Below are 24,862 nucleotides of genomic sequence, written 5' to 3' on the forward strand. Positions count from 1 at the left end.
TCTACTACTGTGCAATTTAATGGAAAATATTTTGTGAGAATATTTTTACCTATTCACATATTTCATACAAGCCTGGTTTAAGTTACTCATACATATATCGTTACGTTTTACATCTCTACAGCTGAAAGTATTTGAATGGAATTGAATTGAATACAGATCCTTGAAAATTGACAAGGACTTCATTTTGAGGTAATAATGAGACATCGTGAAGTGCAGGCGAGCCTACCTAATAAAATAGTCACTAAACTACTATCGGCTGATTAACTGAAAATTACCTTCATGTAAGTCAAGTCACTTTCCGTAATAGAAAACTATTTATTTCATTCTCATAAAGGCCGGACGGGCTGTATAGTCGATGATTACAATCGAAATGCCTATGTCAGTCATTACAGGCATTGTGCGGGCCAATGTGAACGGCCTACATAAATGACTATGAGTCAGCTGGGTAAGCCATCGTTCAAGACTCTTTGTGACGCCTACATCATGTCACTTGATGTTACCTATAAAAGCTATATTGAATATCTCATTTTATTACGGTGACCCCGCCCGCCGGGCAGATGTTTTCACTATTTCCTTTTATGCTACAGTGAGAATTGCCAATATGTTGGATAGTTTATTAAATGTCTTAAATGGTTGTCTTCTATGTGTACTAAATATGTTAAATTTATATGCGTATGCTAATGTAAAACAAGTCACAGTAAATAGTATTAAAATATTTCTTCGATGTGAAGCAATTTCTGCCTACTAAAAAGACGGTAGTAACAAGGGGCATCGTCGCACAAAATTAGGTTAAACAAATAAATAAAAGAGCTAACATTGCGATCACGTTTCAACATAGCAATTTGGATGTGATAAAAACGCTACGTAAAAGTAGAATGTACTGCAAGGAGCAAGTCGGTACATAACTGTTTTTTACCCGTTAAGCCATTACGGCGGAAGACATTAGGCACATCAGCTCCGTCACTATGAATCATTATCGCATTTTTAGATCACGCAAAATGACAAAATTACGTAGAGATAATCGGAGTAAAAACCTTTTAGCACCCAACGAATGAACACGAAGACGTCTAGACTGAAAGTACTCATTTTAGGTCCTGTCTTGAAGCAAAAAGAATAATAGAAAAGCCTGACATTTACATCTGTTTTCTTTTTTTGCGAAACACTCTCAGACAAAATAAATTTCTCGTAGATAAAAGCTTCTTGGTCCACTCCTAAAAATTAGCGATAGCGAACCGAGATACAGTTATTAAGTTAGGCTAAAAGTAGTGGTAAAGAATATGTTACAAAATTGTATAACATATTACTTATTTCGTTAAAAATTAATTTCTCATGTTTTCTCACCAATACAAAGCCCAAAAAAACAAATTCAAAGTAGAACGTGTGACAGAAAAAGCGATTGAAATCATCTTTCTATGTTAATGTTAATTTAATTATGCACAACACTGAATAGTGAATAGACTGAATACCACATGACAATGCCTTTCAACATTGTGTCTTCTCCATACAGAATAAGCACCAATCACCCTCAGTTACATAGAGTCACGTTACCCAGCTATATTAAGCTATATAAGGCACAAAAGCCAGCCAGACATCGGCTGCAAGTCGACAAACAAAAGCTACATTCCGAATAATACACGCCAATTCGTCTCCACTGATTTACAATGCCATGAATACATTCGTAAACAAAGCCCACTTCAGAAGTATGGCCCGTAAATCGCTAGATACGCGGGCCGAGTTTAACGGGCATAAGTAACGTTTTGTAAAGCACGCAATTACCATAATTACGCAATGTTTTCACTCGGCTACGGTCTACGATGGGAACATCGAACTTGGGCAAACGCGGACCGGTTCTGGCAAAGTGAATGACTAACACGCTGTTGCACGTTTAGACTCCTCGATTAGACGTCGTTTTAAGTCATTTATAATGTTGGGTATGGTGATACCAAGTGTGTTTAAAATGCAACTGTTTTAAAAATAAATTCAGTACAGTTAACGTAAAGTCGCGCAAAAGAAGATTAGGACTGATTTTAAGAATTTATTTTATCAAGTAAAGCTTTTACTTTTTCTTATTAACTGTACCTATTATAATTTAATGCAATTTAAACGAATTTCCTGAAAGACTTGAACAAAAAATGTCCTTGTCGGAAATCACCCCTTGTGCCACTTTTAACGCTTGATAACAGCAGTTTCATTGCCATTTTAAAGTAATATTACAAAATATTAATGGAACTATTATAGTGGCGTAATATTAATTGTGTTAGTTACGACAAAACACCATCAACTGTGCGGGAAACGGATACAATATTTAGAGCAAGGACAAAGTTTTTACACCATACAATGAAATTGCGTTAAAAATAATTACTGCGGTGGACTTTTTTGCAATTAACTTATCAGTAGGTATCTTCATTTATTTAAGTTATAAAAATAAAAACTATCTATACCAATAATAAAATTGAAATGTCAGTTTATAATATGGATATAACCGATTTTTTACTAAATGTGTTGCTAAGCTCAAAACTCAAGATCCGATTTCGTTAATTTATTACATAATATATAATATTCCTTCCTTTAGTATTATTAAGTACTAGGATGGTTCTAATGGATTGAAAACGTAAACATGTACCATGGGCGAAGCCGGGGCGGACCGCTAGCTTTAAATAAATTCTTACATCACTATCCATTATATTATATACCTAGTGAGGAAACAATAATTAGATGATGGAGATTGCACAAAGAATTAGCGACGTTACCAATTTTTTATTACTTACAAAACTTATTAGTTATAAGAGTAAAAGTGAAAAAAAAAAACACAGGAAATAATACCTATAATGCCTCTAAAATACATAGTTGGTTTTAGATCTCATCATTATTATAAAATGCAGAATCGAAAGTATTTCTAGAAAGATTGATCGTTAGAAATACCTTGACCTAATTAGAAAAATATAATTTAAGTGTAATTTAATGAAACTTCGCGAAACAAAAGGGAAATGTAATCATGGACTGTGTATTTTAAATTAATTTATAGTTTTGTTTTTATTTTGAGTGCATTTCAAGGTATTCGCTGTGATTTTCAAAGTCGTCTTGTTAAAACAGAGTCAAATATTAAAACAAATTACTATTGAATGAAAACAAAATGTTATATCTGCATAGAAAAGTGTTTCAATGGCAAGGAATAGGTACTTTCCTACTATGAAAGTTAATCAGAAAGAATTCAAATAAATAGCTTCAATAGATATTATACGTCTCCTATTCTTCCTTTATATTTTAAAAGGATGATTCAAGACCATTTTGATGACGTGATTTAAAAAAAAATGTAACAATACAGTTTCGTAATTCAAATTCAAATTCGTTTATCCTAACCTTAGAGATACATACATTAGGTGGTAATCATAGACAATTTTGCGAATTCTATTATTATGTATAAGTTCGTATTCGAGTAAAATACAAGCGTGATGTTTTGCAAACATTTAAATAAATTTTTGAAGTAGGAAGTAGAAGATATTCTATTTTGGGAACAAAGACAAACTGTACAATTAAAAATTTAAAAAATCATGCAAATACGGAACGCGGATGATTAGCGATGCAACCTTCTATTTAAATTTATCACCAACGTAATTCTGTTAAAACAGGCTTCCGTATTAAATTATACATACCTGACTAATTATTATCATAATGTTAACAAATATATATTTAAACATTGATTACTTTCACCGTCTTACCGCATTCTTAATTATTCGCTTCCTAAAGTAATTTGCAGCTGCGGATTTCCTATGATGCGGGCGTAATTGTAATTATAATTGATCCATAGTTTATTGGAAAATTGCTTACGAATAACATTAACTCGTTTCATGTATATTTATACAGTACTAGAGGTCCGCCCCGGCTTCGCCCGTGGTACATATTTCGCAATAAAAGGTAGCCTATGTCCTTTCTCGGGTATCAAAATATCTCCATACCAAATTTCATGCAAATTGGTTCAGTAGTTTAGGCGTGATTGAGTAACAGACAGACAGACAGAGTTACTTTCGCATTTATAATATGTATTAGTATAGTATGGATAACAGCAGTCCTACTGACTTCCTACGCGAAGTACGCTTCCTATATATCCGAAACCAAACCTATCTCACAAATATTGTTTGAATGTAATAAGTCTGTAAATATAAACGTACGTACTTAAATCGCATTTGATACTTTGTATAACGCAATTATTCAGATATGGCAAATATTTACCACAAAATCTCAGGTGGAAAAACTCCACTTTAAAATACCAACCTTCCTAAACCAAGCATTTTAATAACAATAGTTTTAAGTGCGTTTGCATAAAGTATAATGCCGTTAAGACAATGAGAATACCTTTCTTTTGTGAATCATTGTATTTTATTTGATAAGGCCTTTGTTTGCAAGGCCTTAGGCGTCTTACCTCTTACATTATCTAATACCTACTACGATTATTGCCATTTACTTTGCAAAATTCTAGTTCTAAAATATATTTTAAGCAATTTATTGTATAGGCATCAAAAATAAAATAAAGAGCTTATTTGGTCACTTATTTACTTTGCACTTATTGACTTTATGCAAAATTCTATCACAATAACATGCTCCTGGTACAATGTGCCTGCAACGCTACTGATCATCAACAATAGTATTGTGGGAAAGGGAGCGAACTGAGAAATAGATGACAACATACAGCCAAATTAGTTGTACTCTGTCTTTTCTGTAAGTAGTTAAGAGGTTTCCTGATTGTAAAACTATATTAAAGTGTTAAATAAATAAATACAGCAGTAATAGAGCACCGTCACTTTAACCACAACCACTCATTCAAAAGTGTATGACTAAGAAGATCAAAGACAATGGAATTATTATTTTTACTAGTTCAAATAATTAAAAAAAAGACATCTTTTTGATATTCTTCTATAATATTGACATTCAAATACAAAGCAATAGATATGTAAAAATACATTTGCGACACTTTAAAATAAATAAAAAAAATCTGAACTGTTAATTTTGAATGATATGTACAACAGCAAGCTATTTCTAAAACTGTACACCACAACAATAATGCCATTAATGTCTGAAACATAAATATTAAAATGCATAGAATGCATTTAATTTACCAAGAGGAACTTTAGGGCAATGCACATTTAAAAAATTAAAATATGTTGCCATAATCAATATTTACAAGAAAAGGTTTAAACTTATGGTCTCATTAGTCTTATTACATAAGACTAGTAAAACTTTTAGAGAATAAGAGATACTAAAATTAAATATCAGTGCGTGTGGGACATAATATTATCTGCCTAGAGTATGCAACCTATTGTTCTTTGTTTATTTTGTTTTAATCTTTAGTTTCATTCATCAATAATTAAAATAAATCTACATAGGTATTACAGCATAAAAAACTATAAATATACTCATTATTTATTTTTATTTTAAGTGCTTTAGCTCAATGCTTCATTTTTAGTACATTATTAACAACTTATACCTAAGTACTTTGTAAAATTATATAGAAGAATAGTCAGAAAATGCTACTTTTCCAGATTATTAATAAGGTGATTAATGTTAATGCAAATAATAAATAATGTATAGATCATACATATTTAAATATAAGATTATTGTATTTGAAGCTAAAATATTAACATAAATTAGTTTTAATTTTAATATTTATTCATAAGATGTATATAATATTTAAATAAAAATTAAATACCTAGGTCATGATTTTTATTTCAAAAAAATGCTTGTAGTTTTCTTGTTTTTAATTTGTAAACAATTATTGTCAACGTAAAATAGAACTTAATTTCGTTATATAGAAATTTAACAACCGTTTAATGCAGGTATAAAGAATCTACTGCCTCTATTTTTTGTACTTGCCTCACACCTCTACCAGAGAAACAAGGCATTTAGAAATAAACAAAAAAGTGACCTCTAATGTACTTCTCCCGATATCGCCTTACCTTGTCTCCGGGGATGTTTTTTGACGACATGATGAAACGTTTTTCCCGATTCTGTGATTCGATGTCGTCTTACGGACGATATATCCAGAGAAAGGAGCTCAATGTTGCTGCCGCAGATCAGCATACGACACAAAACACTTCACTTTATCAATCACTCGGCCATCATCACTGATCGAAGGGTGCATTAGAGCCACAAACACAATAAACGAGCCATATTTTGGCTTCGTAATCAACACAATTGCCCATTGATATTCATCGGTACAAATAATTTTTCATTCCACTATACACAAACACAGCGACTAACAGAACCGAAGCTGACTTGATTGAGCTTGACAGAAAATGGCGAGGGATGGCATTTCCCCTCCGCCCCCACTGTCCACCCCGCGCATGCCAGTTAATTGTTCTAAAAGAGATACCTAGGTGGCGTTGTTATTAACGTTTCCTTTTGCCTTCATGCTCAGTGTAAAATATAGACTGACTGTAGATGGCATTATACTTAATTTTACACACAGATTTTACAATTCTACAATAATACAATAGCTAAAATATCATTTACAATAACATTTAAGTTACAGATGAATCTCAAAGCCAAATATAAAATCAAATTGTATTGTATTGTACTGTATACATGGATAACAAGATAACCCATAACATTTATCAATTCAATATAATTATTATTAAGTATAATATAATTTGTCAACAAAAACTTTTAATTGTATTAGATCGATCGATTGTATTTTGTTTTGAAAAATATAGAATAAAGTAATAAAATTTATTCGTAGAAAAAAAAATTGTGTACACCACGTACACGTATGTATTCGGTCATGATTCGGTCACATATTCGGTATTCCGTCGAATTGATTTTACCTGTGATTTCACCTTTTTCACCCATGTAAAATGAATATACAACTTTAATGTATTTGTTATAATAATAAAAACTGCCTATTTTTTAGATTAATAATTAATATTTAATTTCGTTAATTATAATCGACTTTTAACGTAGAGTGAGAATGAACCATAGAGGAGGCACTAAAATGACAAGGAATGCGTGAGAGAAATACACTTATGACTATAAAGCTAAGAGCAAGAGAGACAGAAACATTGTTTTTTGTTTCTCTCATGTTATGCGATTTCTTTTGTTGGGGACAAAGGCAGTTTGTCCCAAACAAGCGGCTACAGTCCATTGTTTTGCTAGTTTTCTGTTTTTTCTCGCTGTTAAGTGACTTCAAAGTTTAATAAACGTTGACAGTGATCTGTTTTAATCCGACTTTAAGTGAAAATATGGTGCGTTGTAGTGTGATTGGTTGTAAAAATCGGCCGGAACGAAGATTACCAAATATTACCTTTCACACGTAAGTAAACTTATTTGAAGTATATTGTTTTATAGAACTGGATATAGTTGATACATTTTCATTAACTCTAATGTGAAATTATCTACAAATATATAATATTTTCATCGAAATAGACGTAAACATTTTTTTGTGTTATCCGACTAAATTACGAAGTGTTCTTGTTGTTCAGGACGCCATTTGTTTTTACGTAGTTTCAAATTTATGGTATAATCATGTGATTAACATTAGGGATACCAGTACAGGGTAAAATTTTCCCCAAAATCGTGAAATGTTTTTTTAATATTAAATGTTAATGTTTGTGTAAAGTTTGTTACACGGTTCGGTTTTCCGGTTCAGCTTTCCTCATTTGCATTGGTTTAAGTATTTTTTTTTTCAATGTCGGTTTTTTTGTATATTCCAGGTTACGATGCACATCATAACGCTGAAGACTGCGAAGCTGGCCCTTCCACACGAGCTGCAGCTGCCACTGAAGGCAGCGAGGACCCTGCCCCGTCAGGAGAGGCGGTGTTGGAGTAAAATCCGGAAGGCCACCCCCCGCGCCTTCCTCACCGAGGTGCGGCGCGCCTTTATAAGAACGAACGAGCGGCGGAGTCGTCCATTTTCGTCTGCTACTCGCGCGCACATTATCGCGGACCCTCTGCCCATTTATTTCTACCGTCATTTTGCTGTTCATTTTCAAATAAATGTATTTCGTTTAATTTGCTTTTAATTTGAACTATTTCCAGTACGTTTTTATTAGACTACATTTACGGCTGTATCTTCTAATTGCGTTGACATAGAAATTTGATTTTATTACTGCTTAAAGGTATAATAGACCTAAGTTTTTGATGTGAATATCAATTATTGAATACCTACATTACATTTGCGTTCATGAGTAAAGGGGTTATAAGATTAATTTTTTTTTTTATATAATGTAATAAAAAATTCATGTTTTTCGTAATTATTCCCGTATCTGTTTTATAAGATATTATTCTGTCTTCTGATTCAAATTCAATTTGAATCTGAATCAGAAGAAATAGCAATTAAAACCGCATATTCTGAAACTAGCAACTACTTGCAAGGGAATCACAACCTACAAGGTACTCCCCACGTCCTATAGCACAGACAAAGAAAAAATTGCTACAAGCAACATTTAAAGATACAACATAATAAAACAATTAGGTTTGTTCGAAGCCCTCGGTGCGCGAGTCCGACTCGCACTTGACCTTTTTTGTCCTAATTTTACTGTATTTTCTATTATTATTTACCATTGATTGAAATGATATCTAAACTTTAGCCTTGTTTTTTTATAAAAAATATATGAACTGGGATATTTCGATATTTGTGGTTAATTGCGAGAAGTGTAAAAGCAAAAGTTGTAATAAATATTTTAAATACCTACAACTTTACCATTAAACTTTATTCCGCAGTTATAGTTTTTTTAATCCCGATCTCAGATCGATCGTAAATAACTTTTCCTCTAAGTTTTGTTACCTATATTCTCTTCCGTTTGAAATTGATTTCATTGTTCTATAATATTACTTTTATGTTTCAAAAGTTAATAAAAAATCATGTTGAACAATATTACTTTGTTAATTTCAAAAGTTAATATTAAATTAGTGGTCCACTTAGGTCGTGCACATGGCCCAGGGGGGGGCATGGCCCATGACCCCCATGACCCCCCCCCCTGGATCCGCGCTTGTACCGGCCGGCCGCCCGGCTATATATTTTATACCCGTGCGAAGCCGGAGCGGGCCGCTATGTTTTTATATACAACGTTCACAGTTTTTCTGTAGTGTATTTACTATTTAGTATCAGCATTGCACCCGTGCGAAGCCGGGGCGGGTCGCTAGTTAAGTTAATAAATAACAAAATCTTTTCAAATCTGTCTTTTTCTTCATAAACCTATCTTACAAAAAAATACCCAAACATTTATAGATATTTTGCCAGTTTTTCGGATAAAAAGTTTTTGTAATAGTTGGCAACATTGACGTAAGGATTCGCCATCTCGTTCGGGTATACGCCGATGTCGTCTCTAGTACATTCTCCCTCTACGACTTTTAATTTGTTTGCCTATAAATTTATAAATAGTAACACTAATCTGCTTATTATATCTCAAACTCGGAGCAATTAACAAGCCTGGAGAAGTAACAATTAATTGAACGTTTCTTATATAGTGGCTCTCTTTTATTCAATACCCTAATTAATGCGATAGAAAGAGACAACACACTGTTATCTGCTTGGCATTCAAATCCACATGTAGCCACTTTTTGTTCTAAAAAGGTAGTGCTTGCCTTTACTTTATCGAATACTAAAATATCGATAAATAAAAAAATTAAGTTATAAAATTGCTTGAAGATAATTTAAGATTCGTTTAATTTTGAATTATGGATAGGTAATTCCTAAGATTCGTTTAATTTGGAATTATTCATTTACGATGCGTATTGACTGCCTTGCATTGTATGGTAGTGGTATTTATAAAAAAATATTATGAGGTATTTCGGTTTAGGTTGTTTGTATGGTTTCATAAAAAGGTACGTATTTTTTCCTGTTTTCATAGATTCATTCATAGAATTATACGGAACCCTTCGTGCACGAATCTGACTTCCACCTGGTTGATCTTTTTACAAATCAATAGTCGTATCCTACTAATATTATAAAAGCAAAAATATATAAGAATGGACATATTTTGATACTCTTTCACGTAAAAACTACTGAATGAGTTTTTATGGAACTTCATAATTATATAGTTTAAACATCAGAATAACATATTATAGGCTACAATTTACCGCAGGAAAATAACTCATTCCCACAGAAAAAAATTGGTACAAGTTTAAAATAAATTGCTTCAAATAAAACAAATAAACATTTATTTTTTTTACAACCTTTTAATTTCGATACTTAATTACCAAATTACAATATTTATTATTTAAAATAGATGCCACCTTAAACTTGTGGCACAGCATCTCTGCAAAGCACTTTACTATTCTTCCCGTCTGATTCGAAATGATTTGAACAAGGCCGAGAATGTTTTGAAGGCTTCCAATTTTTCCTGTGCTATAGCTTTAACCCAAACATCTTATAATTGTTCTCAAGCCAGAAACCTGCAAATAACAATAAAATCCATACTTAAATACCTTTTTTTTTCTCCTAACCTAAAGCAGTCATTATCAATGAAGTACTTCGTTCCTACTCAAGTATCGATAATTGCACAACACTATAGAAGTTATATTTTGCATTTTTTCTAAAAACTAAGCTGATTATGATTTCATTTCAATGATTACGGTTAGATAAAACATAGATGATTAAGAAAATAAGGTAAATTAACTTATTTATAATACAATTAACAAAAAAATTGATCAAAACACTAACCTGTGAAATGACAAATTTCTATCTTCGTCCGATTTCACATTACTACGGCTTTTACAGCCGTAAGCAACACAAGCCATGTTATCTTTAGTCAATTGTCTTTTCATAAAATAACAAATTAAACTAAAACACTCGTTTTTCACTTCAAAAAAGATAAGTAAAATAACCAAGCGATGATCACCAGACTGGTGATCAAAACAAATTGTAATGGCTACATGTCATTTCAAACTGTCGAACTGACATATATCTGTCCTCTTTTTTCGCATGACATTTTGCCATAAGCTAAAAAGGCCAAACTAGTGCGTTATTGTTCAATTAATTGTTACTTCTCCAGGCTTGTTAATTGCTCCGAGATCTCAAATGTGTCCATAGGCTGGCAATATTGTCTGCAGCGTTCAATTCGCAAAATGGCGGATGGCGGTGTGGATATAGATTTATACGCCGATGATATTGAATCTGATTTCAATAGACAGGTAATTCAAATTATTATAACTTCCTTTTGAATAAATAATTAATTGTATTGCTAAAATGTGGCATGTGTCTCCAATTAAGCATTACTTGCAATAAATCGATATGATGCCACCATTTGCAGGACGAGTTTGGAGGAGATAATGTAGATCTATACGACGACGTTATTGCTGCTCCATCAGCGAAGCAAGAAGATGGGGATGGACCACCGAACTCTGCACCTCAACATCCACCTGAGGAGACAAACGGGAACGCTTCTTATCACAACAACGCACCAAGCCACGGGCATCATGGCCGCCGATTCCAACTTTACGTCGGCAACCTAACTTGGGTTCGTACTTGATTTTAACTCATTAGTCCTAATGTAAATATAGATTCTCACGTTGTGCTCTTTATTTTGATGGATGGGACTGCCAAGTATGTATTGACATCAACCGATATCTTTTCAAAAAATATCTCTTCTTTTTTATTTTACCGTAAAGTTTATGTATGTACATACCTATGAGTACAAAAATATATATTTAATAAATATTTAAGAAAATTTAACATTTGAATGTGTTTACTAAATTTCAAACATGTTTTCTTACAATTTTTTTATTATCTTAATTTTTTTCTCACCTTTGAAATTCACTATGGTAATTTTTGGCGGTCCCACCATTTTTAACTAAATGAAAACTTCTAAGAAATACATGATATCAAATTTTACTTATTAAATTCTGGTAACTGACTTAAATTATTTGATTAGCCATAAGTTGTGATGTAAAATATTTATTGCTATTAAAAAAATAAAGATTGTACGTAAAGCATAATGTAAAAGATTGCTTTTAATAATACCATGTTTTAAAGTTGGTTAGACACGGGTTCATAATATTATGCACATGATTTTATCAGTGTTATTTTTGCTCATTGAATTGAGCACTTTAAAACAATGTGCATTAAGTTATATATCAATGAATATCAGATATTCATTGTTAGAATTATTCTATGTCAAGATAAAGTTTATATTGTACTTTTTGAGTAGATATAGCAATATGTGTAGATTAATAGTTTTTCATTTGATTGACACTAATTTCTGAGTTGTAAAGAGCTTGTTGGATTTACTAATTTACAAAAAACTACCACATGATTGACTTAAATTATATGTAATAGGTATTTCTTTATTTTCGACAGAGATCTTTATAAAAAATTATATTAACGGTTACATTATTGTGATTCCATACTTACCCAATGTAAAAGCATATGTAACAATGTGAACTGTATTCTTAAAACTAAATTACATTATAAATATTTATAACTAAATAACACAATTTTTGTTGGTTACCAGTCTCAATTGTTTTCATTTAGTTAATTGAAATTTTTGTTGTGTTTAGTGTGAATCTGCACACTTACACAAACAATTATTGTTTAGTTTATATTGAATTTATTAAATTGGAACAGCACCATAGATTATCAGAATGGTGTAATATTTTAGAATGGTAGCAAGTGCTAATAGCTCAATGTTTATGATTTGTGATAAATAATGAACAAGTATTAAATAAAAGTTATGACAATGTCTACATTGTAGTTTAGCTAAGCTAAGTGTTATAATAAGTGTCTTCCTTTTAACTTAATTGTGTTATAACAGTTTTCTCCATTAAAATTTTAGCAATACAGTTAGTAATTGGTTTTGAAATATGTATAATTTATGGTGCTTTTTCAATTCAAAGAGCAAAACATTGTAGTATAGATATTTACTACTATTGGTAGGTGTTTATATAAATTGCAACTCATACTTGCAATAATTAAAGAAGAATAGAATATTTAGTAATTGTTTTTGCCATGTTTTTTGCTCTTTCCCATTTTAAATTTCACTTGGCTGTGCCTTATAACTTGTGATATTATGATATGTTACTGTCTCATAGGATGTTTTAAATTCCTCGTAAATTTTATGTTTCTTTAATAGGATCACAAATATATCCTATGTAAGAATTATTCTTGATAGTGTTTCATCTAAACATTATTAAGAATAGTGAAAAGAAACTCTTTTACATCATATTTTAATTACCAATGTTAGCTATAATATACATTCATAACATTTGGTTGTAAGTCATTGAATTTTCTTGCTATAGAGATATTTATAACTGCTTTATTTGACTCAATGTACGAAAAAAAATTAGACTTAGAACAAATAGATTAGCGCTTTAGTAAATATGACATAATATATGTATTGTTCTTGTTACTTTAGTTTTTTATCATTATGTATTTTCAATATATTTGTTAAACAATTAAGGTTTAAAATAATGTTTCGTATTTTGTCATTGAAAAGTATTGTCTCTATGTCCTTTAAAATGTAGTTGCTTATACATTCACACATACATTACAAATATAAAAACTAATAAATATAAATATCTCTCTGGCAATAAATACCTGGATGCAGATGTAACAATTTATTAGAGAAGTATGGATTGGCTGGGAAATTGTATGCATTATATTATTATTAAGTATGGAAGCTGATGAATGAAATTGTGTACATATATTTATGTATTGTGTATGATCTTATGTAAACATACATTAATTATTATAAATTCACAACATGGTATAAACTGTCATATAGTAAGTGAGTGACTAAGGCTTGTTTTCCATTTATTTTTTTATTTTTTTGTGAAATATTCAATGGTAAGCTGCACTACATTCAAATCTGAATGTATTTTTAAAATATGATGTATTCCATCATTATTATTAATCCGTTTTATACATACATAGTATTATAATAAGATTAAAAATTGTGATTTTTGTCTGGAATTCTAAAAATCCCTTTTTTTGATCTGTTTTTGCATTGTCCTATGTCATATCAGTATTTGTAACTTCATTTGAGTAACAGTGTTATATATATATCAAAAAAAAATACATAAATGTAATAAGACAGAGTAATATATTTTATATTTTCTTGTTAAATAAATTATGTGTTTGTCTTTATATTATAATTATTTTTTGGTGTTACCTTAGTCCTAAGACATTTCTCCAATGTTTATATTAATGAAGTTACAAATTATATAAAGGATAATGAAGGAGTTTTCTATAAGATACATATTTACTATTTTTGCTTGCTTTAATTTGTTACTAATATTTTTTCTTGTCAGGTTCTACAAGGTAAGACTAGCCAATTATTGTAGTGTTTGTTTAATAACGCAAAATATTTTAAAATTTTTGCGACGATATACTCGAATGTACATCCTGAACACTTTAACCTACTTTTCGTACTGTGAAAAAAATAATGTTTCGGCCATAACTAAAGTAGGGTGTTGTTGATAGAATTCGTCAGAAAATGTTTTTATCTATGAATTAGAATAAATTATTAAGAAGGGGGAGAATCTGAGTAAAAAAAATAATTATTACTATTGGCTAATTGACTGATTGTGTTTTCATTTCTGTCTCGCAAACATGATCAAATGTAAAACAAATAATTTGTACTGCGGCTCTCTGTATTGTATATATTTCTATACTACAATCTATGTTTAATTCAGATATCTGATGCGATTTGTTTTTATTTTAAAAATATCGGCATATAATATAAAATACCGTGTCTTGTATATTAATACAAAACAATCTTAGTGTTTGCTCTATAATAGTCCTAATCGGTAAAAAAATAATGCTTTACACATTTCATAGGAATGTTAACATTAAAAATAATGTATTGTTGCAAATTTTCCTTCGCCATTGTTATGAAGGATGTTGTTCTTCCGTTCTGTAAATATATAAATATTTTATACATAAATAATACTTTAATAATCGTGTGAATTTCCGTGAAATTTACTGAAGATAATGTGATACAAAAATAAAATACTAATTGCAAAGCAAACTGTTTCTTTTCTCCCAAAGCCTCCCAAAATATCAGTCAAATTACTTAGTTAAACCAGATTGATAGAAGAAAGTATGAATGATTCGAAATTATGAATGAGATTATAATAAGAACAATAAAACACATTCGCCGTATAGATGAAAGTGAAACCGAGCATGCTTAGGGTTAATGTTCATATCCAGATATAGCCGGACACTATTGAGGTATGTGAAAAACATCGGCTTTCAAACAATATTTAAGTATGTATGTGTGTACCGCGCGATTGCATATACCTGAGTTTTGGATACCAATTTTACAGTGGGCAACCGATCAAGATATAGCTAACGCCGTCGCTGACGTTGGCGTGTCGGATTTTCAAGATGTGAAATTCTTCGAGAACAGGGCAAATGGGCAGTCGAAGGGTTTCTGCGTTATATCTCTGGGCTCAGATCAGTCTGTCAGGATGGTAATGGACCGATTGCCCAAGAAAGAGATTCATGGGCAGCATCCTATTGTTACACTGCCTACAAAACAGGTAAATACTATGGCAAAATTAGCAGCCTGTTTTAGTGTTAAAAATGATATAATCTTGAGCCTAAAAGTAAGATGTATTTGTTCTCTCATAGAGGTCCTAGAGGTGGTAGAAATCAAATATAACAAAGGCACAGTGGAACTAGTGTAGTATGTATATTGATCTATATACATACTACGTACGTACGTACGTACGTATTATATATGTATATTGATCAGTAGAATATGACATCAGATCTTCCCAATGAGCTCTAACCTGGTAGATTTATTTTTAATTTTTAATGAACAATTTAACTCTTATTGAAGCATGTGTTATATTGATTAAAGACATATCTGTAACGTAGCTGCTCGGCTTAGCTCTGCGCGGATGGAACATTTTCATCCTAATCTAGGTTAGCCAACAAACTATTAATCATTGAAATTCGTTTAGCCTTTCTTCAGTAATAAGTTTAAATATAAAACAAGCACGTATTAAAAAAAAATCAATTATTTACTTTTTCCGAATGCTAATGAAGCTGCCAATCCACCTAAATTAACAAATCTAGTACATATGTGATATCTGTTATCTCTTAAGTGTAATATAGAAATGGAGTTATAACAAACCAACACCACACCAATTTAAAAGAAAGTACACACTATGATTATTTTCATTAATTTTCAGGCCCTTAATCAATTTGAGAGTCAATCCAAGACAAGGTCGACACCACCCGGTACTAATACCGGTATGAGAGGACCGCCGGGACATCCTGGAGGCCCACCCGGACCACATCCTGGAGGTAATAAATCTTCTTGTTATTGTTATTTTTTGAGGCGCGTTGAGAGAAAAATTACAGAAGGTCGCGTCATGGCAATACCGTCCCTTTCAAACTCAAACTCAAACATTTATTTATTCAAATAAATGTTTATTTATTCAAATTCAAATAAATGGCGCGTTGAGAAAAAAATTACAGAAGGTCGCGTCATGGCAATACCGTCCCTTCATGGAGAAAGGCGACGTTTTTGATATCTTTGAATCTTGCCAAATAAGTTTCACCCCAGTCACGTGTGCTAGGCATTCACGCTTTTTTCTGATAATCTGTATTGTAATTTTACGAAATCAAGCGTAGTTTTGTCGACATTCAACTTATAAGTAAATCTTCTAACTACGGTTCTAAAATGCGAATATATTTTAGAATTCTTTGGCGGCGGACCGAACGGTCCCGGGCCGAACGGGCCGCGCATGATGATGCCGGGGCCAGGGCCGCACCACCAGATGCGGGGCCCGCCACCAGGGCCTCACGGGCACGGGCCCCCGCCGCACCACATGCCGCAGCACCAGGGCCCCCCGCCGCACCACATGCCGCCGCATCAGGGGCCCCCGCCGCACCAGGGCCCGCCGCAACACAGGCCTCCGATGCCGTATAATGATGTATGTTTAAAGAATTTTTATTTATTAGTTACTGTGTACAGGCTGTGTATTTGAAGATTGATTTTATTATGACAAAGTTTTTCTGGTTTCTGATTACATTGTATCTGCAAAGTTAAAAACATCATCAGCAATGCTCTAATGACTATCACAATTAATCATCTCTGCTGTTCTGAAAAAATGTTTGAGGGGCGTTGTAGAAAATATTTATTGTAATTAACAAATAGACTTTCTATTGTGTCTGTGATTCCGATTTCCGGGGCCTGATGGATTAAGACTCGTGCGCGTAGCGTCTGCATACGCGTTTATACGTTTCGTTTCTTATTGAGAGTTATTAGTTTTTGTTTATTTTACGTCAATTTGTAATAATAATGTGTTGTACAGATGCAGCGTCAAGGCGGCGGTCGCGGCGGCGAGTGGGGAGCGCGCGGGCCGCACATGCCGCCCGCGCCCGCGCCGCAGTACGGCCCGCCGCAGCACCAGCTGCCGCACCAGATGCCGCCGCCGCACGCGGTCAGTTCCATAATAATACTATTGTTCTCGTAGCTTGGAAGTTGTAATTAGAGAAAGTTTGCGCAGAGTACGCGCATGCAAAGTTTGTGTAGTGTACGCACATTCGCACACAAATTATTATTACGTTAAGTACATACCTACGACCAAAAAAGCGGTTTTTAACATTTTTTAGGGAAAAACACTGCAGGGACAGAATTTTCATTTTACACTATTTCTAACTCTTTTATAAGTATTTTAATTTTTTACCATTAAAACTAAGTTTGAAATAAACATTTTTATATAAATAATAACACTCCTCTCATCTTGTTGCATAATAATTTAAATACAATAAAGTGTATATTTACAAGCAAATAAATATTTTTTTTGTGTTCGTCAACAGCCTCCCGGCCAAGGTATGCCGCCACCACATCACCAGATGCCGCCTCATCAGCAAGGCCCGCCGCGTGGACCGGCACCTTTACCGCAACATCCTGGTAAAATAATATACTAAATTCTCTTTTGTTGCTTTTTTTCATTTTTCGGGTCATAACTTTAAATTATCATATAGTTAACATTTTTAATATTCAATTTAGTTACAGGGTAATTTTTTAACACTACATGCACAATATTACAAATAATGAAACATGAAGTAACATTATTTATAATTTTATATTAGTGAATCGAAAGAAATCCGTGCATTTGGCGTTTGTTGACGCTATAAAAAGCATTCTGTTTAGTTTTCCTATATCATGATGGTCACTGTATAGTTATTTCGTGTTGGAACTAAACATACTAAATCACAAGCAGATCATACTAAATCTATACTTTTTCTAAATAAATTTTGTATAGATCTTTTATCATGATGTACACTGGATAGTTATTTCGTGTTGACATAATAATAATAATGTATAATTTTTCTAAATCACAATCACTAATTTAATTTTTCACACAGGTGTAGGCGTAGGTGTAGGCGGTCCAGCGCCTCACGTGAACCCAGCTTTCTTCAATCAACAGCCGCCGGTACAAAGCGCACCGCCGGTACAGCCCGGCCCACAGCCCGGACCGCCAGGTAATTGGTATCTTATTAAATTATTTATTTATTTGTTTATTCTTCATTGTATACACATCAAGGAAATACAAAAATGAAAAAAAACACAATAAAAGATATAAAATGGGCGGCTATAAGCCATTTCTTCCAGGCAACCATCCAACCAATTATTGCATTACATATGTATTACTAGCTTTCCACCCGCGGCTTCGCCCGCGCAGTCAAAGAAAAACCCGTTATACCTACCCATAGTACCCGTTCCCGTGGGATTTCCGGGATAAAACCTATCCTATGTCCCGGGGTAAAAAGTAGCCTATGTCCTTTCTCAGGTATCAAAATATCTCTATACCAAATTTCACGCAAATTGGTTCAGTAGTTAGGCGTGATTGAGTAACAGACAGACAGACAGTTACTTTCGCATTTATAATATTAGTATGGATGTATTTAAATAATGGTTTGATGAGTGCGTACAAAAAGGAAGGATAACTTTGGGAGACAACTGATGAGGTATTTATAGTAACTGCTTTGATTGTGTAGATCCGGGCAAGAAAATTACCCATGACACTCACTAACGATGTAGCTTTCAAATGGAAAATACTTGTTTTTATTGTTAAATCGATCAAATAGGTTTTGATGTAAATCGAAAATATATAATATGACTAGCGGCTTCGCCCGTGGTACATATTAAAAATAGATGTTGGCCGATTCTCAGACTTACCCGATATGCACAGAAAATTTCATGACAATCGGTCCACCCGTTTCGGAGGAGTATGCAGACTAACATTGTGACACGAGAATTTTATATATAAGATATTTGAATTATTGTGGATTTATTAAATGTAGGTCATTTAGCAATCAAGTTTCTATAAAGGAACTTAGAGCTTAATGTGTCTATTTTGTTGCTTGTATTAACTATTAACAACTAGATTTCCGCCCGCGGCTTCGCCCGCGTTTTCAAAGGAAAATCCGCATAGTTCCCGTTCCCGTGGGATTTCCGGGATAAAACCTATCCTATGTGTTAATCCAAGTTACCCTCTGTATGTGTGCTAAATTTCATTGTAATCGGTTCAGTAGTTTTTACGTGAAAGAGTATCAAACATCCATACATCCATACATCCATACTTACAAACTTTCGCCTTTATAATATATATTAGATATTAGATTAAGATTAAGATAAGATGATATTTATATTATTGTGGACTTATTAAATGTAGGTCATTTAGCATTTTATCAAGTTTCTATAGAACTTAATATGTCTATTTTGTTGCTTGTATTAACAATATTATGAATGATGCAGGTCCAGGCGCTCCATACGGCCATCCGGCGCACGCGGCTCTACCGCCGGCGCAAGGACCGCCGCCCGGTGCTAGGACGCCGTACGGCAGACCGCCACAGGTTAGAAAAACGTGTATCTATCTGTGAAAAGATTTAGGGCCGATTTTTCAATCCTTGGTTAAAATTTATCCGTCCAATAAAGTATTACACGAACATATAAAAATGTCACCTGTAAACTGTCAAATACGGGAAAGTAGAATACATTTTTGAAATGGTAGTTTAATACGTTATTCGACGAATAAGTTTAAACCAAGCATTGAAAAATCGGCCCTAAATAATATAGTTCGATTGTCAGTTTAGGAAATCTTTCACAATATAATTGAAACATGTTTTTTTGTATGCTAACAGATTAGAAACAAAACGTATTAATTAAATTATTCTTTAAAATAACGTTTCGAATTCCTGCCCTTATAATAGAAATCACACAAGAAAGCGTAGTGTTAATTGTTATGTTCTTTTTACGGCATCTACGACAGCGCTTATTTTTTTATTGAAGTGAAACTTCTTTATCGGGGTTTAAAAAAAAATTTAGTGTAACATTTTTCCGTTACGCGCCATCTTTTTCTTATCCCTACCACGTGTGATTATTATTCATTCGTGATTCGTATTTCTGTAAAGTTGCATTTTTTTTTTAATAAGATCATAAAGAAGTTTCACTTCTTACGTGTGTACTCTAGTGCACGCATACATTTTTTTTTATTTATTTTAATAAATGTTTTATGTTGTTTAGAACCCGTACCCAGCGAGCGAAGCGCGTCCGACGCACGCGGCGCCGCTGGGCGTGCACCCCGCACACCCCGCGCACGCCGCCCACCCCGCGCACCCCGCGCACGCGCCGCACCCGGTCATCAGCGAGGCGGAGTTCGAGGAGGTGATGAGCCGCAACCGCACCGTGTCGTCGAGCGCTATAGCGCGGGCTGTTAGTGACGCGGCCGCGGGAGAGTACGCGTCCGCGATAGAGACGCTCGTCACGGCTATATCGCTTATTAAGCAGAGTAAGGTGAGTGATCTGTCGGCACGTGTTTGCCTCTTATTATTTTGCTAAAGCAGGGTGCGTAACTTTTTGATTTTTCGCACTTGCATATCTAACGTGTAATTTTTATTGTATACGTTCTTGTTACGAGATCAAAACACATTGATTGAATTATTCAACTTATTTCGTTGTTATAAGATTTTATAAGCATTAGAATTAAGATTACGTACTATACCATGAATATTATTCCAGGTTGCGCACGACGACCGCTGCAAGATACTAATATCGTCACTCCAAGACACGCTGCACGGCGTGGAGACGAAGTCGTACGGCGGCGAGCGGCGTCGGTCGCGGTCGCGCGAGCGGGACGCGCGCCAGCACCACCGGGCACCGCGCCGCCGGGAGCGCTCCGCCAGCCGCTACCGGGAGCGCTCAAGGGACCGGGAGGAGCGGGACAGGTGCGTGTGCTAGTGCATATTGCGTGACTATACTGCACTACAAAGACATTATACGTAACTATACTGCGATATAGTGTGCTAGTGCACTCCAGGATATTGCGTGACTGTACTGCACTTCAAAGACATTATACGCAACTATACTGCGGTATAGTGTGCTAGTGCACTACAGGATATTGCGTGACTGTACTGCACTTCAAAGACATTATACGCAACTATACTGCGGTATAGTGTGCTAGTGCACTACAGGATATTGCGTGACTGTACTGCACTTCAAAGACATTATACGCAACTATACTGCGGTATAGGAAGGTATACTGCAGTATAAGTCACACACGTGACGTAGTAACGCTAGAACTACAGGATACTATGTGACTATACTGCACTACAAGACATTATACGCAACTATACTGCGGTATAGGAAGGTACACTGTAGTATAAGTCAGGCTATACGCGACTGTTCTGCAGAATACTACTCTCTGCATCGAAATTGACAATAAGACGCTATACTGTGGTATAGTGTTATATATTATAATATTAATTATATAGAACTGCACTAGACAATAGACAATTGTGTTGCACTATAAATATACTGAAACTATTTACAATTTTTGATCTATACTACATAACATACAAAAGCATGAAACAATACATATATCAACACCACTGCACTTTTTCATCTTTTGCACCTGCAGCTTATTTCTTGCGAATATATTTACAAAAATAATTAAAGTAGTAATAATTATAATAAAGAGCAAACACGATAAATTTTCACATAGATGATTGTCTATTGCAGGTATAGGGAACGGTCGAGGGACCGCGACCGTGAGCGCGACCGTGACGCGTAAGTGTCCTCAACACTGCATGTCGATATAATAAAATATAGCTTTATCTTGCTGTTTTTTGGTTAAATTAGTTGTTTTCTTCATCATAGTCAGGATTTCCAGTTCTTTGCTTTTTTATAAGATTACAGTCACAACTCACTTTTCTATTATTATTTTTTACGCGTCATAACGTTTTTTTCTGGCACATTCTCTGGTTTCCAATTTCCATAATGGTGCATCCATTATTGGAAATTATTTACAAGAATACGTTTACAAATTTAAAGGCCTTTTTCGCAATATAACACGAAAAAGACTTCATTTATTCAACGCACACTAGACTTATTAACTAAAATAAAAGACATAATATATCTAAAAATCATTAACTTTATTTTGGTCAAAAATGCAGCGAATATACAAATGTTTTGTTATTTTACAGGTATTACAGGGATTACCGTGAACGTGAACGCGACAGGTCCAGGTCTCGGGACAGGGAACGTGCTGACCATTATAACAGGGGACACAGTCGGGAAGAGAGGTAATGCTTATTATTTACTCGCCTTTTAAATTTCAATATACTTTAGGTATTTACGGCTAATTGGTTTTAGGCTAAATTAACAAATGTTTTTGCATATTGTAAAAAAATAATATTTGCATTTCTAAGCTGTGGTTACGGCTCAAAGAAACTTATAATCTAAAGCAGCCATTAAAAAATTTTGACAAAGAACGCAAAATACATCATTCTAGTCAGCAATCATTAGTAGCAAACCATAGAAAGTACATCAAACTGCATACCATACATTCCTGCTTTGATCTTTTAGAAGTCAGTCAAATAAAGTATTGTTGTACATTCGCAGACCGCGCAAATCGCCAGTAGAACCAACAGCGGAAGCGGGCGCAGGGGACGCAAGCACCAAGAGCAGAACCGCAGCCGCGCCGTACTACGACGAGCGGTACAGAGAACGGCGCGACCGCGACCCGCCGCCCGCGGACCGCGACCGTGACCGTGACCGCGACCACCGCCGCGACGCGCGCCACTAACACCCGGCTATTAGTGGCGCTCGTGCGGTTACCGTGACCGTGACCGCATCGGGCGCCACTAACAACCGGCTAGTAGTGGCGGTTATGCGGTCAGCGAGACCGTGACCGCGACCGCGACCGCTACCGCCGCAACGTGCAGGACTAAGACTAGTGGACGGTTGGCATGGTGACGGTGACCGTGACCGTGACCGCTGACTTCTAGCAACCGGGAGGAAAGTGGGGGCCGTGACTAGGTGTACATGGCAATACAATTGAATTTCAGTTTCTATAATCAATTTCTATTTTATGAAGAAATATTACATCTGAGTTTTTGTGTACATGGCTATGTGTACAATTGCAGTTTCTCTATTCAATTTCTGTTTTATGAAGAAATGATTCTTGTTTCGATTTTGTGCCGTGACCGTCATAGCGTATTTGTGCATAGTTGGTAGCGCTCTGGGGACCGTGATAAGGTTACATGGTATACATAGCGATGAATTTAATTCTGTTTCTCTATTCAATTTCTATTTTGACTATTATTCAATATCTGTTTATTATGTTGTCATTGAAGACAACATTTTAGACATAAGATCTCAAAGAAACTCGGCGGTTAGGTACAAAACAGTGTAACTATATAAATCAATTCTGTTTGATAATATGGTCTTAATCATCATTATATTATATGTGACTGATAGCGACTTAAGTCGTAATTTCTGAAGTATATTATAATATGTACCTCAGAAATATTATATTCAAACTTTTCGTTGGGCTACTTATTGAACTTATTGTATGCCATTTAATAAGATATTTGTTAAATAATTAAGTCTATAATGTTTCATTGTTCATAAACAGATAAGTTTTTCATTACAATAATAATAATCATCAATTAATAAATATTTTTATAGTAACTTCAAACAAATAGTAGATTCAACGAAAAGTTTAGTTATTACAGTTTGCGTTTACTTTGTACCCCAAAGATGTAACATAAATATCGCAATCAAACAAATATTGAAGTTAAAGGCAATTATTTTTGTTTGGAAACTACCAACATTCCAACATTCGTAGTGTAATAAAAATATTGACTAGACCTGATAAAAAGCAATATAACCATATTATGTCCTGTTGAATATAAACAGCTATTTTTATAACCGAAGATTTATATTATAATCTTCGATTAAAAACCTCTTATATATCGGTTATTTTGCTTTTAAAATCATGTCTAAGTGTTGATACAACCTTTTATAATACGGACCTATTTATGAAAATTCGTTGTAGTATTAAGAATTTTTGTGAAACATTACTTCTTGTATTGTTTTGTTGAATAAGTACTAACTTGTGTAAGATAGACTGTAAGGTTTGTATGGATTCGTTCTATACTTGATATAAGTATGTAATTTGAAGAATAAATTGATGAAATTTGAATATGTGTTTTATTTACTGACTATTGAGGAGGGTGGTGGTGCTTTTTTTGTTGTCAATAGCTGTGTTACAAGAGTTTAAATAGTGTAGAATCTTTTAGTAAAATAGTTTTCATTATTGGATCAGTACTTTTGAATATACATACCTTCAGTTATCAGTATACACACACGTGACACACAGTTAGAAACTACACCTATCTATACTAATATTATAAAGCTGAAGAGTTTGTTTGTTTGGTTGTTTGAACGCGCTAATCTCGGGAACTACTGGTCCGATTTGAAAAATTCTTTCGGTGTTAGATAGCTCATTTATCGAGGAAGGCTATATGCTATATACCATCACGCTACGACCAACAGGAGAGGAGCCACGGGGGTGAAACCGCGCGGAGCGGCTAGTATTATATAACTAAAGACTGGTTTAAGAACTA

The 24,862-nt window shown here is 33.9% G+C and overlaps 2 protein-coding genes and 2 long non-coding RNA genes across 7 annotated transcripts in view; 2 read left to right on the top strand and 2 right to left on the bottom strand.

Annotated features, from left to right (window-relative positions):
• Nucleotides 1–6,301, bottom strand: part of UBL3 (ubiquitin like 3) — a 132,350-nt gene extending 126,049 nt beyond the window's left edge. The window contains exon 1 of the mRNA XM_089711264.1: nucleotides 5,952–6,301. Within this exon, the coding sequence (XP_089567390.1) occupies nucleotides 5,952–5,981 (30 nt within the window). The 5' untranslated portion in view covers nucleotides 5,982–6,301. The remainder of the gene's footprint in view (nucleotides 1–5,951) is intronic.
• LOC149476828 (uncharacterized) overlaps nucleotides 1–23,874 on the bottom strand; it is a 211,741-nt gene extending 187,867 nt beyond the window's left edge. Inside the window, exon 1 of the long non-coding RNA XR_016317724.1 lies at nucleotides 23,716–23,874. This is a non-coding gene — a long non-coding RNA (uncharacterized LOC149476828). The remainder of the gene's footprint in view (nucleotides 1–23,715) is intronic.
• On the top strand, nucleotides 6,953–8,001 carry LOC149476839 (uncharacterized). Its single transcript, XR_016317733.1, has 2 exons — nucleotides 6,953–7,303; nucleotides 7,704–8,001. It is a non-coding gene; the product is annotated as an uncharacterized LOC149476839 (long non-coding RNA).
• Cpsf6 (cleavage and polyadenylation specificity factor subunit 6) lies at nucleotides 11,031–24,438 on the top strand. Of its 4 annotated transcripts, none has more exons than XM_089711182.1 (14): nucleotides 11,031–11,124; nucleotides 11,244–11,450; nucleotides 15,256–15,471; nucleotides 16,129–16,243; nucleotides 16,640–16,875; nucleotides 17,257–17,385; nucleotides 17,765–17,858; nucleotides 18,317–18,436; nucleotides 19,710–19,807; nucleotides 20,478–20,747; nucleotides 20,973–21,178; nucleotides 21,972–22,019; nucleotides 22,436–22,534; nucleotides 22,854–24,438. In XM_089711182.1, exons 1-14 carry the CDS (start codon nucleotides 11,059–11,061, stop codon nucleotides 23,035–23,037), a joined length of 2,088 nt encoding a protein of 695 aa, XP_089567308.1. In that variant the 5' UTR covers nucleotides 11,031–11,058; the 3' UTR covers nucleotides 23,038–24,438. The 4 variants fall into 4 exon arrangements, with proteins under 4 accessions (XP_089567308.1, XP_089567309.1, XP_089567310.1 ...); XM_089711183.1 differs by having other exon boundaries at nucleotides 18,317–18,433; XM_089711184.1 differs by lacking the exon at nucleotides 21,972–22,019.
• The last annotated feature ends 424 nt before the right edge of the window (nucleotides 24,439–24,862 follow it).

Source organism: Colias philodice, chromosome 26 (genome assembly GCF_061535455.1).
Source record: "Colias philodice isolate Cphi_HAF_F1 chromosome 26, ilColPhil1 Martin Lab GWU primary, whole genome shotgun sequence".
Taxonomy (NCBI): domain Eukaryota; kingdom Metazoa; phylum Arthropoda; class Insecta; order Lepidoptera; family Pieridae; genus Colias; species Colias philodice.